Source organism: Stegodyphus dumicola, chromosome 1 (genome assembly GCF_044657685.1).
Source record: "Stegodyphus dumicola isolate Sdum_Otavi_A_Nest chromosome 1, ASM4465768v1".
In the NCBI taxonomy this organism is placed as follows: Eukaryota; Metazoa; Arthropoda; class Arachnida; order Araneae; family Eresidae; genus Stegodyphus; species Stegodyphus dumicola.
In genome coordinates this window covers 146714458-146730152 of record NC_140768.1, presented here as the reverse complement: position 1 = coordinate 146730152, position 15695 = coordinate 146714458, and the positions used below count along the sequence as shown (strand labels likewise).

Sequence of the window (15695 nt, the reverse complement as noted above, 5' to 3'; positions counted from 1 at the left end):
CTAGAAACCACTCCACCAGATTACCAACAATTTCAATATATTCAACACTTTCTAGAGGTTTGATGATCACGACAATGACCATCAAGTAGGACTTCAGTTTTTTAATTCAAAGGATGAGATTACTAAAGTGTCATAAAGATGGGAAATGATTCAAAACACACTGACAAGACTGATGTAAAACACAATGAACAAATATGATAAAACTTCTTTGCTAAGGAGGGACTTTTTTAAATCCATTTAAAAACAATCATTGCTTTCCTTGGAATCTAATAATATACAACTTTTAATAGGCAATGTCTTTTTATAATATGGAAAATCTCAGGCCTATTCAAGTAGCAAAAATTGGGTCTTCAGCTGCAATCGCCCAAAAAGTACTAAGTGAAAATAAATTTAACCCTCTCGGGTGTTTAAAAACAAAAGCTAACAAATTTCAGACATCTCACATAGCATACCATAAGGTAAAATGCTATAATGGATACATTTTATAGATAATATTAGATGATAATTATTTATACTGCAGTGTAAAACAAATTCAAGTATTTCTATATAATGAGAGATTATACACATATAACATACTGACTTACTTGCACATTGAAGAATTCTGATGACTGAGATGTTTTATACAAGGCTGGAAATTTTAACATGGTTTCTGCACTGCAGGTCCGATCGAACAAACCTATCGCCAACGGTGGGGCGGCTGTAAATATCTATAATAATACATGCATAGCATTTGGTTAAAATAATGCTTTTAAAATTTGCACTAATTATTAAATATGAAATTTTATTCACTTGAAATATCAGTAAAAACAAATCAAAATTTTTTTTTTAAATTATTGATGAATCTCAAGCAATGAATTTTCTCTATTAACAAAATGAAACATAGCTATTAACCAGCAAACCATATATTGTGATGTGATATATTTTGAAAGACAGATTGACAAAACAGTCTTTTTTATATTTTTTATTTCTGGTTGTTATTGTTTGGCAATCACATTCGAAATCAGCTAAGTGTTAGTAAGCTTGTCATTAACATACTTCCATTTAAGCTTATCATTAAGAAGAAACTTAATGATAAGCTTAAATGGATGCATGTTAATGACAAGCTTACTAAAAATGAAAAGCTATGGTATTCTTAAAGTGACAATGGCAAGTTGTGGAGAAAAGACTATTATTCTTTATAGCACCATATGAGTTTGGTTGAATAAGAAGGCAAATGACTTCTCTGGCACTAATTCCCAGATCTTTTATTTTGTCATCAGTTGTTTAATACTTTGCCAGCAGAGTATTTCCATCACACAGCATAATTTAATTATGTGAAAATTGAAACACTCGCAATTTTTTGATAAAATAGCATACACCTGGAAAATTGGCATCACTTCTGCTTCATTGTGCTTGGCAAATCCAGCAAAATGCATTAAAAATGAATATTACATAAATAAACATAATTTTAAAATTTTTTAGTTGGAAAAGGGTTTGTTGCATTAAAAAAAAAAAAACCTCACCCCCTCCTAAAAACAAACAGTGAAAAAAACCATTGTGAAAAACAAGAATCTGGAACACTAAGAAAGTAGAGCTGTATACAGTATTATTGACAGTGTATACTGGCATATGCTGGTTGATTCTCCCATCCCAAGTATCCATAAAACTATACTAAACAGGTGAAAAAAAAATATTTTCATGAATTTCAGTGTAATTAACTTTTTAACAGTTTTTTTACAAGTTAAATTTTCTAAAACAGGTCATTACATCTGCAAAAAATGTGTATTACTTGAAGAAAAAGCTAAAAAATTTTGATATATTTTATGAAAGTATTTATTCATTATAATTATTCTAAAGTCACAACAACTGTAAAAAGGTTTGATTTTAATGAAAATAAATTACAATTTTATCCTGGAGTTTTGCATTTTCCGTGACAGGTCATCCATTATTTAAAGCTGCTTTTTAATGTTTATTGAAGTTATTAAATAATATATTATAGTTTTTAAATAATATATGTTTGTTAATGAAACTCTAAGAATTCGTGAATTAAAAGAACTGATCCTAAAAGAATTCAGCAACTTATAAAATTGAAATGTATACTTAATTATTTTGCTTTAATAAAATTAAAACATACCACATTATACAACCCAATCGTCCACCGTTCGAAAAGAGTTTGTCCAGACCAGCCACTGACAATTGCAAACCATAACTGTTAAAAGCAAACAAAGAAAAATGTTTACCACTAATGCAATTCAACTGAAGAAAAAATAAATTGCTCTGATTATAAAAAGTGGTCACAAACTGTTTTAGAAAAGTTTATAAAAAATCTACAGTTATAAGAAATAAGTTACACTGCCATTATGATGTTCGAGTTTACTATGTTACCCAATATCTGCTCTGAGACAGATCCATCTGCACAGCATCTATGAAATATTCAGTTTGTTTCAATCAGCATCTCTGAACACACATAATGAAATAGCATCCATTATTCTGCACTTTAAATGTCTCAACATTTGGACCACTTATGAAAAACAATTTATTTAGACTTTTTTCTGCACCCACAGAAAAATGTTTATACAAGCATTACATTTGGTGACTGCATTGATTAATGTTTTGTTGCCAAAAAATGCAACCCAAGTTAACTAATGAGTGCTGTGTACTGGATTTCACCTCCAACTACTAGAAGAAAAAAAAAAACTGAAAGGTTTCAGATTTTAAATTATGTCCAAAGGGGAGTTTCTTTAACGTTTTGTGCGTTACCTTTACTTATTAAATATCATGTTCTTCGTACTTAAACCATAAAATTCAGTTCAAAAGCAATATCCCAAAATAGATTTAAATTCAGCATAGCTTTAGAATTTCCAATACACAGTCTCATGCGCTGGAGATAAAAATGTTCTTTCTGTACAACATTGCCATTGCTCGCTTTGAAATCCCTGAGTTTGTTAATCAAAAATTCATTAAAGATTTACAAAATATGAAATCAGTAATAAAACAAATTCCAAATTTCAAATTTGGTCTTCCATATGCCCATATTTGTAGGAGGATTACATTACTCAAAATTCAATGGCTCTATGTACCATTATTTTATCATTATGCGAGAAATATACATACATCTATGCAGATTTTTCATTATTTAATTTTTTCAAATATAATACAGGACTCTAACATTGGGTGGCAACAGTTTGAAAAGTGAAACGGACATTGATAGTGATTCAACACAAAATCGCAAAACAAAAACAATAGTCCTTCAGGGCCAAAGCCCCTTTGGACTAATAATTTTTCAGTTCTCTGCTTTGGATGTCAAGAGGATTCCATGAACATATTCATATTTCCTTGCATATTTTTTTCTTTTTTAAAAATAATTTTGAAAAATTTAATTTTTAATTAATTTTTTTTAATTACTTAATTATCATATGAAAATTGAGAGAGGAAAATTACTTGACTAATTTAATTTCCGAAGGACGTTATTACAGTAAGAACATAACAAATGGAAAGTAGTCACGGAAAAGCTGCAGGTAACTATCATAATATTATTCAGTTAAAAGAAACAAAATTCCAGTAATACGAGGGCTATCCAGAAAGTAGATTACGTTTTGGAATAAAAAAATAAACAAAGTATAGGAAACAAATTTTATTATATACAGATGAAAGCCACACTCAAATACTACTTTTCTACATAGTCACCATACAAATTAAGGCATTTATCGTAGCGATGTACGAGCTTGGAAATTCCTTCGTCGAAAAATTCGGCCGCCTGCGCCTTCAACCACTTCGTTACCTCTTCTTGCAGCTGTGCGTCGTCATCAAAACGCTGCATAGCCAGCCACTTCTTCATTGCTGGGAATAGGTGGAAGTCGCTCGGTGCCAGGTCGGGACTGTACGGCGGATGAGGAAACAACTCCCACTTAAAAGATTCAAGAACTTTACGAGTGACATTTGCCGTGTGGGGCCGGGCGTTGTCGTGAATCAACAAGATCTTAGAGCTCAACATTCCTCTGCGCTTGTTTTGAATTGCTCTTCTGAGTTTTTGGAGAGTTTGGCAATACCTTTGAGAGTTTATTGTAGTGCCTCTTTCCAGGAAGTCCACCAAAATTACACCTTTTCTGTCCCAAAAAACAGTCGCCATCATCTTCCTTGCCGACATTGTTTGCATGCATTTCTTGGGTTTTTGGGGAGAACTTGTGTGCCCCCACTGCATTGATTGCAATTTCGTTTCACAGTTCACATGTTTCACCCATGTTTCGTCACCAGTAACGATGCGATCGAGTAAAGAGTCACCATCCTTATGGTAAGCGTCCAAAAAGTTCAACGCTGCAGCCATTCGCTGATTTTTGTGGTCCTCTGTCAAGATTTTTGGAATCCATCTTGCACAAAACTTGTGGTAACCAAGCTTTTCGCTGATGATTTCGTGCAACAAACTTCGCGAAATTTGTGGAAAACTCAAAGAAAGTTCCGTTATTGTGAAATTTCGATTTTCACGTACTTTAGCATCGACTTTTTCGAGAAGTTCGGCGGTCACTATGCTGGGTCTCCCACTTCGATCTTCGTCGTGAACATTGGTTCGGCCATTTTGAAATCTTATGACCCACTGACGCACTCCACCTTCAGTGATAATGTTGTCCCCATACACTTCACGAAGCTGCCGATAGATTTCTATCGGTTTACAGTTTTTTGCAGTCAGAAACCTTATTACTGAGCGCACCTCGCGGGATTTTCAATTAACGCAGACATTTCAAACCGTCACAGTATCTGAACGGAGCACAGCACGAACCTCTCACTAGCACGGCTAGATGCAGACTGAGCTGCGCAACGCTCTGACCCCAAGATGGCCGCGCTAGCCCCACCCCTAGCGGACACAGATGGAAACGTAATCTACTTCCTGGATGGCCCTTGTAATATATGTAAAATTAACATTACAATATCTAAAAAGATATCTTCACTTCTACTTCCCTGTAACTTAATTTCACCCATTCTTAGTGTTGTCTCTGCTATTCTTAGGCCTCAAATCATTCGTAAATAATTAGTGAAGGTAAATGTGCAGCTGATTCAGTAAAATCATAGCTAGAAAATCAATTCATGTTTGCTTTTCTGTGATTGGATGGTTTTTGTATAAGGCTAATAATATAAGGTCAGCAGTTAAAAGAGAAAGGTTTGACCTAAACTTCGAGGCAGTATGTGACAGTTTGTCTTTGTTAATAAGATGAAAACAATCACTATATGGACAAATCTATTTTAAAATTTAGGAGAGCTCAATCTTTGAATGCATAGAAAAAAGGTAAAATTGCATGAATATTTTTAAAATTTCAAGGATCAGATTCTAAAACACTAGGAGAAAAATACATGAGGAAATATTTATATCACATGATCCATGCATAATTTTGTGTGCAATCAACACCTTACTAAGTAGATGCAAGGTTTATTTAATTAACACTTTAATTTCTTATGTTGAATTCTTCCTGTTTTTCTACTATTTTGTCTATTCCTCGGAAAAATGAATATGGAAATTTAGGCCTAGAACATAGAGATTCTGTTTTCTTCCTGCTGAAAGGTATGGCAATTGGTAAGCTAATTTTTCACCTGTGTTTTTAAAAAAATGTTTATGATCTCAGTACTCATAGGCTTTAATACTTCAATTTATAAATATTCTTCTACTGTTGCTTTATCAGGTCACAAGCAGTGACAGTTAAGTTTATTTTTCACTTCAGTTACCTCTTCAAGCTGAATTACCAATCTACAACTACCATGTAAAAAGTTTTATATTTTTCAACAAAAAACATACTATTAGTTTAAATAACCATTATACTTTTTGAAATCTGCTGCCTGGATGGTATAGTGGTTAGGGGAGCCTCATGCAGTACCAAAGGATCTGGGTTCGAATCCCCAAAGAAGCATGTTTGTAACTGTGCATCTGTTTATAGGAGGAAATGGTGGCTGCATATCAGGCACTTCCATGATAAAATGGCACCACTTTTGGCCAGGGACGGCAAATGCTGTATAGACAAGTGCACACCAATGACAAAAAAACTTTCCAAAATCTTGTATGTTGTAGAATTCTATGATAAATAAAAAATCATCTGGCAGTCCATTAGTTATTCATCATTTATTTTAACCATATTTGTTTGTAATCTTGCCTTTATAACTTATGTATAATCCTGCCTTTTAACTTATCTGCCTCTTATAGCCTTTATAACAGCTAGCATAAAGCATGGTACATGTTACACATGAGACAAAGAAGTTATTTAAAAACTTTTCATCAGCCCACATTTCATATGTAATAGGCAATTACCACAATTATTTAATGCTATTTTTAAATTTATCTTTTTATTCAATATTCAATCACACATCATCTTTTAAAAATATCCATAAGGGCTATTGCTCCATTCCAATGATTATTTTACTCTTAACTTACAAACAACTTTTTAAAATTGATTTAACATGGGAAATATGACCATTCTGCTCACATAATAGAATAATACCCATAATAGAATGTGAATACACTTACTTCAATGACATATAAGCAAATGTTTTTGTGAAAAGAATACAAGATAAGCTTGCATAGACGGGCATGACTCCAAGCTCCATGAACAAAAAGAAGTCGAGTCAGATACCGAAACTGCAAAAGGAAATAGATACATTAATTTATATATTTATATAATTTATAATTTTTATATTAATTTATATGTTTTTAAGTCAAAATGATATTACCATTATAGAAATGGAATTATGGAGAAGTTTTAATAATAAATGCAAAGAATGATTAAAATGTGGGATTCAGTATGTATTTTGATTATTATTTCTCACCTATGTTAACATATATATTAATCAGTACATGTTAAGTTCCTAAAAGAAAGTATATATATATATATATATATATATAATAGGTAGAAATATTGCAGCGAGCTTGCTAAAAAGTTACCAGGAGCTGTAGCTCCACGAAATAGTTCAACGCAGTATTACTAAAATATTAACATAGAAGAAATTTTTTTAAAAAATTATTAACATGGAAAAAAAGAAAAAACTGCTTACACACGAAATAAAACTGTTTAAAATCAATGTTGGAAAACATGTGAATGCACGAAAAAACTAATCTGACCGTTGTGATATGTGAAAAGTTAATACACATAAAAATAGATCAACGTAGCAAGTTAAAACAAAATAAAATTAAAAAATAATTAAAACATAAATTGCAAAAATTATAATGAAAACATAAATTGCAAAATTACAAAAAATACAATAATTACAAAGCTGAAAATGGTAAATTAACCCAATCGGACCCTCAACCAGGCTTTTCAAGGGAAAAATGGTTGAGTGTCGAACTAAGACAAATACCATTACGCATTTTGCCGAAACAGACCATTGAAGCTCTTGTTTGATGAGAAAAATTTTTTTAAAAAAACATGAATTGTCCTGAGAAAATCTTTTTGGAGCTTCAATTCTCTGTTCCTTTTTCCCGACGCATCCGCAAGCACGGAGTTGAATTTACTTTTTTTATTTTTGTTTTTCTGCAGACGTGTCGGGAAAAAGGAACAGAGAATTGAAGCTCCAAAAAGATTTTCTCGGGACAATTCATGTTTTTTTAAAAAAATTTTTCTCATCAAACAAGAGCTTCAATGGTCTGTTTCGGTAAAACGCGTAATGGTATTTGGCCTAGTTCGACACTCAACCATTTTTCCCTTGAAAAGCCTGGTTGAGGGTCCAATTGGGTTAATTTACCATTCTCCAGTTGGTAATTATTGTATTTTTTGTAATTTTGCAATTTATGTTTTCATTATAATTTTTGCAATTTATGTTTTAATTATTTTTTAATTTTATTTTGTTTTAACTTGTTCCGTCGATCTATTTTTATGTGTATTAACTTTTCACATATCACAACGGTCAGATTAGTTTTTTCGTGCATTCACGTTTTCCAACATTGATTTTAAACAGTTTTATTTCGCGTGTAAGCAGTTTTTTTTTTTTTTCCATGTTAATAATTTTTTTAAAAAATTTCTTCTATGTTAATATTTTAGTAATACTGCGCTGAACTATTTCGTGGAGCTACAGCTCCTGGTAACTTTTTAGCAAGCTCGCTGCAATATTTCTACCTATTATTTCATATTTTTGCAGCATTCTGCACAAAAAATTTTTAAAACCAAACAGGTCTTACGTCTCATTACTTGTTAGCTTTTCAATTTCTGTTTTGATTATATACACTGGTGTGCAAAAATTAAGGACGAGACAGTTTTTTCAATATAACTTTGTACAAAAGCTTTCCAAATCAACAGATTTAATACCGTTAGATCCCCAATATGTAAGGAAATGAGTAATGTAAGCAACACTTACTAAAAAAGAAATCAGAGGGATAAAAAGAAGCTTTATTGAAAACGTAGCATGGAGCGCAATGCGACTGAAGGCCGAAACATCCCTGTGATGGGTGTCCAGCAAGAAACATCCGGTCTTTAATAGGGGATATGATTTCCCCTGACTGCTAGGCAGGTTTCACAGCGTCTTCCCATGCTGAGAATGAGGGTGTCAATGAGTTGTTGAGGCGTTGCTGCCCATTCCTCTTGCAGCGCCAATCGAAGCTCCGGAATCGTTACTGGTGGTAAGGTACGAGCTGCCAAGCGTCTGCCTAGAAAATCCCATAACTGCTCGATGGGATTGAGATCCGGAGATCGTGCCGGCCAATCCATACGTTCAATATCCTCACTCTCTAAGAGCTGTTCGGCAGCTACTGTGCGATGACATGGTGCATTGTTGTCCATGAAAAGGAACTGCGGACCCATAGCGCCTCTAAAAAGACGCACATATGGAAGAAGAATCTCATTACAATAACGGGTCCTGTTGACTGAACCTGCGCCGAAGATTTGAAGGTCTGTACGACTACAAAGCATGATGCCTCCCCAAACGAGAACACCGCCACCTCCATACCTGTCCCTTTCAATGATCTTCGAGCGATGATTGCGGCTTCCCCTCTCTCTCCAGATGAGTATGCGATGAGAATCGCTACTCAGACTGAATCTGCTCTCATCTGTAAAGAGTACTCGTCCCCATTCATTGTCTCTCCAATTCCGGTGTTCCCGGCACCACAGAGAACGCCTTCTCTGATGGGCAGGCGTTAGAGGTACACACCGTACAGGGTGTCATGCAAACAGACCACCACCGTGCAGTCTTCTGGCCACAGTAAAACGCGATACCGGTCGTCCAGTCGCCTGTGTCGTGTGTCTAGCGATTTCTCCCACTGTCTGCCGAATGTTTCTTCTGGCCTGTAAGGCAATATACCGGTCATCTGCGGGTGTGGTTCCTCGTGGACAACCACTACTAAACCCCCAGATAGCTGTTCCTGTAGTTTGAAATTGTCTTCAAAGTCGTAAAATGACGCTGTGAGCAATTCTGAACTCTGCAGCCACACTTGTCACACTGCGGCCTTCCTCCAACTTCCCAATGATTCGACCTCGGATAAAAGCATCCAGATGTTGTCTAACAGATTGATTATTGGCCATTTCTTGCTGAGGCAGCAACTCGGTGTGATTTTAACTGCTATACGGCGTGCAACCTCTTTGCCAGAAATACTGATCTTACACCGATAACATGCTTTATACTACTCAGACACTCCCCCATTACGTCTACCTGCATATCTGCGCATGTGCTACCGTACATCACCTTACTTAATCTCCTGATTGGTCTTTCTGTCCGCTCTGCCTCTTCGTTCAGCTGATATGCTAATTTTTCGACTTCGTCCTTAATTTTTGCACACCAGTGTATATAAATACATATACACACAGTGTTCTCTTGATTATTAGGGTGTGGATTACCCAAGTGTGGAGATGTCTCTGCATGCACACACAATGCTATGCACAAGAGTATGTAATAAAACAAACATACACAAATTTAAGCAAGGAGAAAGATACTTTCTAGTCTAGAAATTAGAGATTTATTTAATAGTGAAGAACTCAAGGCAATGTCAATTTCTACTATTTCTGGCAAATTCCATGAGCACATATTTAAAAATTCAGTTTAAGGCATAACTGAAGTAGTATGCCAAAATTTTGAAAATGTAAAAATCTTCCAAAAATGTCAATAGGTAAAACATCGCAAAATGATTCAATGGCAAAAACAGTTTGATCACTGGGTTGTGTTACGGAAAATTCTTATGTATTTTTTGTTGGGTATAATTATTTCGTATTATTTTACTGTGCACAATGTATTCTTAGCTATTATATTATTTTACTGTGATTATTGAATTTGTATTGAGCTTATTTTAAATTAATGTATAATATTTATTATTGTTAAACTTTACGGCAAAACTCCTTTTGGTTTGGCAGAATTGTGTTACAATTAAAAGGGCGCGGGTGTATTTCTGTTTCTCACGAGTAGGCTTCTTTGGAGGTTAGAGGTCACTGTCCAGCTGCATTTTCCCCTTTTGCGCGGGGGTTGAAAACACGTGTTTTGCTCGTTCAGAGTCGAATAGTTCTAAGGGGCGGCGATTTTTTTTGACAGAGTTATAGGTTGGAAACATTCTTCTGTAGCGTGGGAAAGAAAGGGTATGTCTTCTTGTTGAAAGTTCTGAATTTCTGAGAATTACAGTGGCGATTTATGACCTTTATTTTAATTAGCGAAAGGGAGTCCAAGTTTCCTTAAGATTGGCTAAATTTTTAATTTTAGTGTTGTTTGAACCAATAGTAATTTTGAGGCGTTTCTTGGTGTGTGTAAACCGAGGTTTCTTAAGCCGTTGCACGGGAGGCAGGAGCATTTTTCTTGGACTGAAAAAGATATTTTTAGAGAAGACTTTTTTAGTAGATTTTTTTTTTTTTTTTTTTTTTTTTTTGGAGCCTTAGGGGTTTGCTACTTTGACGGCGGCCCCTACGGGACCGGCCACGGTCAGTGAGGTGCTGAGGAAAAACGCGGCAGTTCTTCGGTGGTCGACCGCAGTATACAGTTAAGTTTTTATTTCCGAGAATTCTGGGTATGGAGGGCCCGAGACAGTGCGGGTTGCTCGGCATGTTGACAGCGGCAATTCTTGCAGCCTATTATTTTCAATTTCGTTGCTGAGGTTTCTTTTCCCATTTGTGGAATAGTCTGAACTGCTCGTTCATGCTGGAGTATCTATTTTGCTTTCGAAAAGATGGAAATATGGAAAGTCGTCACCGCCTGAGGTCTGCTTTGGTCTTTTGTCTCCAGTTTCGACCTCCTTCTCTTATCTTCAGTGGAACTTCGAAAACGGGAAGTTGATTGAGTTAATGTGCTGCTTAACGGAGGAATTTGAAAACTATGAACTATGAAAAGTTTCTGGTTCCGGAAACAACGATGAAGATTTGGCAGTTAATGTTTCGACAATTAGATCTGGGCAGCTCCTTGAGTCTCTCAAAGGTGGTACACCGATTTCGTGAGTGACTTTATATTTTCATTGGTGTTTTATTTTGATACACAATCTTTTTAAATTTGGAAATGTTTAATACTAAGGCAAGAGTTGTCTCGTTAAGTAGATAAAATTTGAATATATTTTACTATATTTTTTAACTGAGAAGGTTTTTTTTTTTTATTTAATGTTTAATAGTCAGAAGTTAACTGAACTAATTGGAGGAAGTGAATCTTTGTTTTAATGTTTAAGTGCTATGTTCAGTATGTTTTATTCTAAATTATTTTTTTTAAATGAATTTAATCTTCTCGAGTTCCTGTTTAAAATGATTAAGAACTGTGACGTGTTTCGCTATGATTTTTGTATTAATGGATTAATGTTAAATATGAGATTGATTTGAAAAAAAAAAAAAAAAAAACTATGAATAACTTTAAAAGATTTTTGTAGGGGTAGTCTGGCCAGCTATCTTAAGTTATAATGTGTGGGAATTTTCAATAAATGTGTTTATTATCTTTAATATTGTATGGTTTTTTTTTTTTTTTTTTTGTGTGTGTGTGTGTATTAATTGTGGTCTACTGTAGGTCACCCACGTGATCCTAACGGAAACATGGTTTTTCAACCGATCCTGGGTAATTATACTGCGGTAGTAGAAAAAAAATCAATTTTAGTGTTGGTGACTATACGATCTGTTTACAGAATTTATTTTGATTATATTGAGTAAACTTCTTAATTGTGAGTTTGTATCTTTCCCCGGTGTTTGAAGAGATCTGTGTGGTATTTGAAATGTTAAAAGTTTAAGGCTATCTCTAGATTTTATATTGAAATTTATGTGTTTTCAGGTTGGAGTTATAAATTAGTTTTAATTTAGTGAGAGACAGCGTGTTAAAGATTTTGTTGTGGAAGTGCATTTTCGAATTTTGTTTTTGTCAATTAATCGTGATTCTACCAAAACACCAGGGGGTATATCTTTCTTTGATGTCTTTTAGATTTAAAGGTTTTGTTTATGTAAGTACAAAGTTTAGTAGATTTTTTTTTTTTTTTTTTTTTTTTTTTTTTTTTTGTCACGGTACCAAAAAGAAGTTCATTTATTTTAAAGTTAAATATAAATTTAATTTTTTTCTACGTAACAGTTGGCAAGAAAGTAATTTCAGTTTTAGTGCCAAAAACTAATTTTTTTTTTTTTTTTTTTTCCTATACAAAAAATTGCCTTTAATCACTCAGATAACTTGCATTCTTTCAATGGCCTTTTGCCATCTTCATGGTAACTTCATTAATTCTGTGCTGATAGAACATCTGGTCTTTATTAGCATAAAACTCAACCAAGTGCGATTTCAGGTCATTGCTATTACTAAAATTATTACCATTTAAAAAGTTTTGTAAACTTCAAAATAAATAATAATCCAATGATGCAAGCTCACAGCTATATGGAAGATGCGACACTTCCCAACCAAGCTCCTATAATTTCGTACATGTCGCTAAAGATGTATGTGCGAGGCCTCATATTGTTATAGTGGAATGATTCGTTTGCAACTGACCTGTTCTGGTCTTTCTCTTCAAATGTTTCCTCCAATTTCATAATTTGTTGGCAGTAAACATCTGAGTTGATTGTTTGGTTGCTTGGCAGCAGCTTAAACTTACAAATTGCACGGATGAAAAATGCTCCAGTACTTCAATGCAAGTAGTGTTATAGAACAGAGATAAAAGGGAAAATATATGCTTTAAACATTTCTAACATCAAAATCATAAATTACCTGAGCTATAGAATAATCAGATGCACATGTGGCTTGCAGACCTTCTACTCCACTGATACCAATACCAACATGGGCAGACTACATAACAAGAAGATTTTCAATTAATGGAAGTAGGCAAAGGAAGCAAATAACAATACAAATAAATAATAATATAAAACAATAATAATTACTAAAATGATAAATTATAAGAATAACTACAATTACTACTAATAATAAAATATTTTATGGTTAAATAAAGACGCAAATGAAATGCATTTGAATTCCATAATGCAAAATAATCTTTCCTCTATAATGCAAATTAATATTATCATCTCAGTCTTCCTATCCATTTTCTGTATAACGGAGCACTAAAAATACAAGTATGTATACTGAGGATAGCTAGCACTTGGGGCTGCAGGCAGTAGATCCACCTACATTGAAATACATATTTAAATGTGACGGTACTGAAAAGTTCTGTATAATGGAAAAAAATTAATTAGTTTTTAAATTATTTCTGAAGAAATAAATAGAATACCTGTATCATGGCAACATCATTAGCTCCATCCCCAATGGCTAATGTAACTGTGTGAGTAGCCATTTGCACCATATCAACTATTTCTGCTTTCTGAATTGGAGACACCCTAAACAAATTACCAGAATTATTCAAATTTCTGCACCTTAAATAAAAAATAATCACAGAGAATTTTTCATGCGAAATTCTCTGTGATTATTTCTCGATAGTGAAAGTTTTTAAATTGAAAGCTTTTTGAATTTTGAAACTAAAAGTTTTTACACAGTACTTGACTGTAAAAATTTTCCCGTATTTTCCAGTTAACTTTACTGCACTTTATGATATTCACTTTTTCCCAATTTCAAACTTCATTCTCTGATAAAAAATTTATTATAGTAATCCCAAAAATTTAAAGCAGAACTGTAACAATGTAGAAATACTTTTAAATCAATGAAAAATTAAGTAAAAGTCTAGATAGTGATTAAAGAAAAAAATGATAAAATATTTGTAAGGTATACAGGCAGATATATAAAAAAAGAAAAGAATTTCACAATTCTACTGCAATCAGCGACTGTAGAAATACAATCATAGCATTTAAACATTAGAACAATTAAAAGCACAGTTCTTCAATATGGAATACATCAGTAGTGGCTAAGTGAACAAGATTGGTGCACATTGTTCAATCCAGACTTGCTGAGAACAGGGTGGATGCATAGAATTTTCTGGTTTTACCAGCATGTAGAGCAAATATGAGCCAATTTTCCCTGAAAAGTCCTCTAGTCTCTGACATCATCCCTCCCTTGGGAGATAGCCCTTAAATGATTTGTCAGAATCAAAATCAATCCTTTAATCATGTTAAAAAAAGTAATTTTTATACATTAAATACAACAACGATAGATGTTTAATTCATTACAGCAAAACTCTCTGTGCCTAATGGATTCTTGTATATTAGTCAGTGCTTTTCTTCCTAATGGAAGGGATACTTTAGTAGAGGACTTTCTAATAAACCATTATACTGAATAAAATAACAAAAAGCCCAAGCGGCCAGTATATTTACCAAGAACTGAATGTACAATGAACTACAGGAACTAAGGCAAGATAGACTGAACCAGGGATGAATCAAAGGCCAAATAATAAAACAGAACAGCAGGAAAGAACAATAAAGAAAGTGAGATAGTATGAAAGAACAGGCTGAAGCATGGCTGAACCTGTGGCCAAGTAAATAAGACTGCCAAACACTCTTCTCACAGGTAAATTTGGCAAAGTATTGAGTAAAATGTAGTCAGATACTCGTAATCAAATTCAAGTGAAAAAAGCTAAATTACACTGATGACTACTATATTTGCCCAAACTTTGTCTATGTGACAATAAAAAAATTATATGGTAGAATGAACAGAAAAGTATCAACTTTTTTCAATGCTTTGAATGTCATACATTATAGCAAGATATTTTAAAAAGTAGCATTTTAAAGCCACACTTTCAAAAACTTCATAATTTAGGAGACATATATATATAAAAAAATTGAGTAGCTTTACTATGACATATTTACTAAATGGATTCAAAAAGCAAAATTATAAATGCTTGAAATTTAGAATCATTATTATTTATTTATTTATTGCATGCTCATAAAATATTAAGTGCTAAATCAACTAATGTTTGAAGACAACTAAAAATTTTAATATTTCAATTTATAAATTGTTCAATGAACTCATTTCTACAAAGAATGATAAAAGTCTTAGGAATAGAATTTACCCCCCCCTTTTTTTAAATGAGGGGGAATAATACACAGTTAAAGTGATAAAATTTTAATATGTCAAAATACAACAAAATATTTCATATGAATTATTTGGATTAATTGAGAGTCACGTTTTAATGACTTATAACCTGCAAATTTACTTTAAATATTCTTTCTCCCAAATACATGCATTACAACATTTAATGAAGACAGCCCTTTTATTTAACTCTGCTGAGTTTATAAGGTATTTTCCTCCTCCTTCCAACATGCCTTTGTAAGCATGCTCAAGTCATATTCAAGAAGTCCAGGTTTGAGTCCTGGTGAGGGCATTGCACATTTTTCATGCCTGCTGCTTAAAAAAAAAAAAAAAAAACTATTGACTGTACAGTGGCACCCTAA

The 15695-nt window shown here is 33.4% G+C and overlaps 1 protein-coding gene across 1 annotated transcript in view; it reads right to left on the bottom strand.

Moving 5' to 3' along the window:
* The window catches only part of ATP8A (ATPase phospholipid transporting 8A1), a 242488-nt gene that overhangs the window by 76149 nt on the left and 150644 nt on the right, over positions 1–15695 (bottom strand). Inside the window, exons 28-32 of the mRNA XM_085821693.1 lie at positions 13586–13691; positions 13072–13149; positions 6485–6595; positions 2114–2188; positions 585–707 (exon numbers count right to left, since the gene is read on the bottom strand). Of these exons, the coding sequence (XP_085677819.1) occupies positions 585–707; positions 2114–2188; positions 6485–6595; positions 13072–13149; positions 13586–13691 (493 nt within the window). The remainder of the gene's footprint in view (positions 1–584; positions 708–2113; positions 2189–6484; positions 6596–13071; positions 13150–13585; positions 13692–15695) is intronic.